General features: G+C 39.0%; 1 protein-coding gene across 1 annotated transcript in view; it reads left to right on the forward strand.

Annotated features, from left to right (window-relative positions):
- LOC119586936 (solute carrier family 22 member 5-like) overlaps positions 1 to 228 on the forward strand; it is a gene marked incomplete in the record, with an annotated part of 32,490 nt that overhangs the window by 20,217 nt on the left and 12,045 nt on the right. Inside the window, 1 exon segment of the mRNA XM_037935668.1 lies at positions 65 to 219. Coding sequence (XP_037791596.1) covers positions 65 to 219 — 155 coding nt within the window.

Consider the following 228-nt stretch of genomic DNA (forward strand, 5'->3'; position numbering starts at 1 on the left):
TATTAGCAATAAAATTCAATGATTAATTATAGTAGTTTAATAAAGTAATGTAAGTTTACCACAGTACAGGTCGCTGGCTCATGTTCTACGTGGCTCTTGCTATACACGCAGTTTTCACATTTCCCATTGCGTGGGTGTCCAGCTATAGCATCATCTACGCCCTGAAGTTCTTTGCAGGACTTGCATTTGAGACGATCAATATGATGACGTATATCTCTAGTAGGTGGT

Source organism: Penaeus monodon, chromosome 22 (genome assembly GCF_015228065.2).
Source record: "Penaeus monodon isolate SGIC_2016 chromosome 22, NSTDA_Pmon_1, whole genome shotgun sequence".
In the NCBI taxonomy this organism is placed as follows: Eukaryota; Metazoa; Arthropoda; class Malacostraca; order Decapoda; family Penaeidae; genus Penaeus; species Penaeus monodon.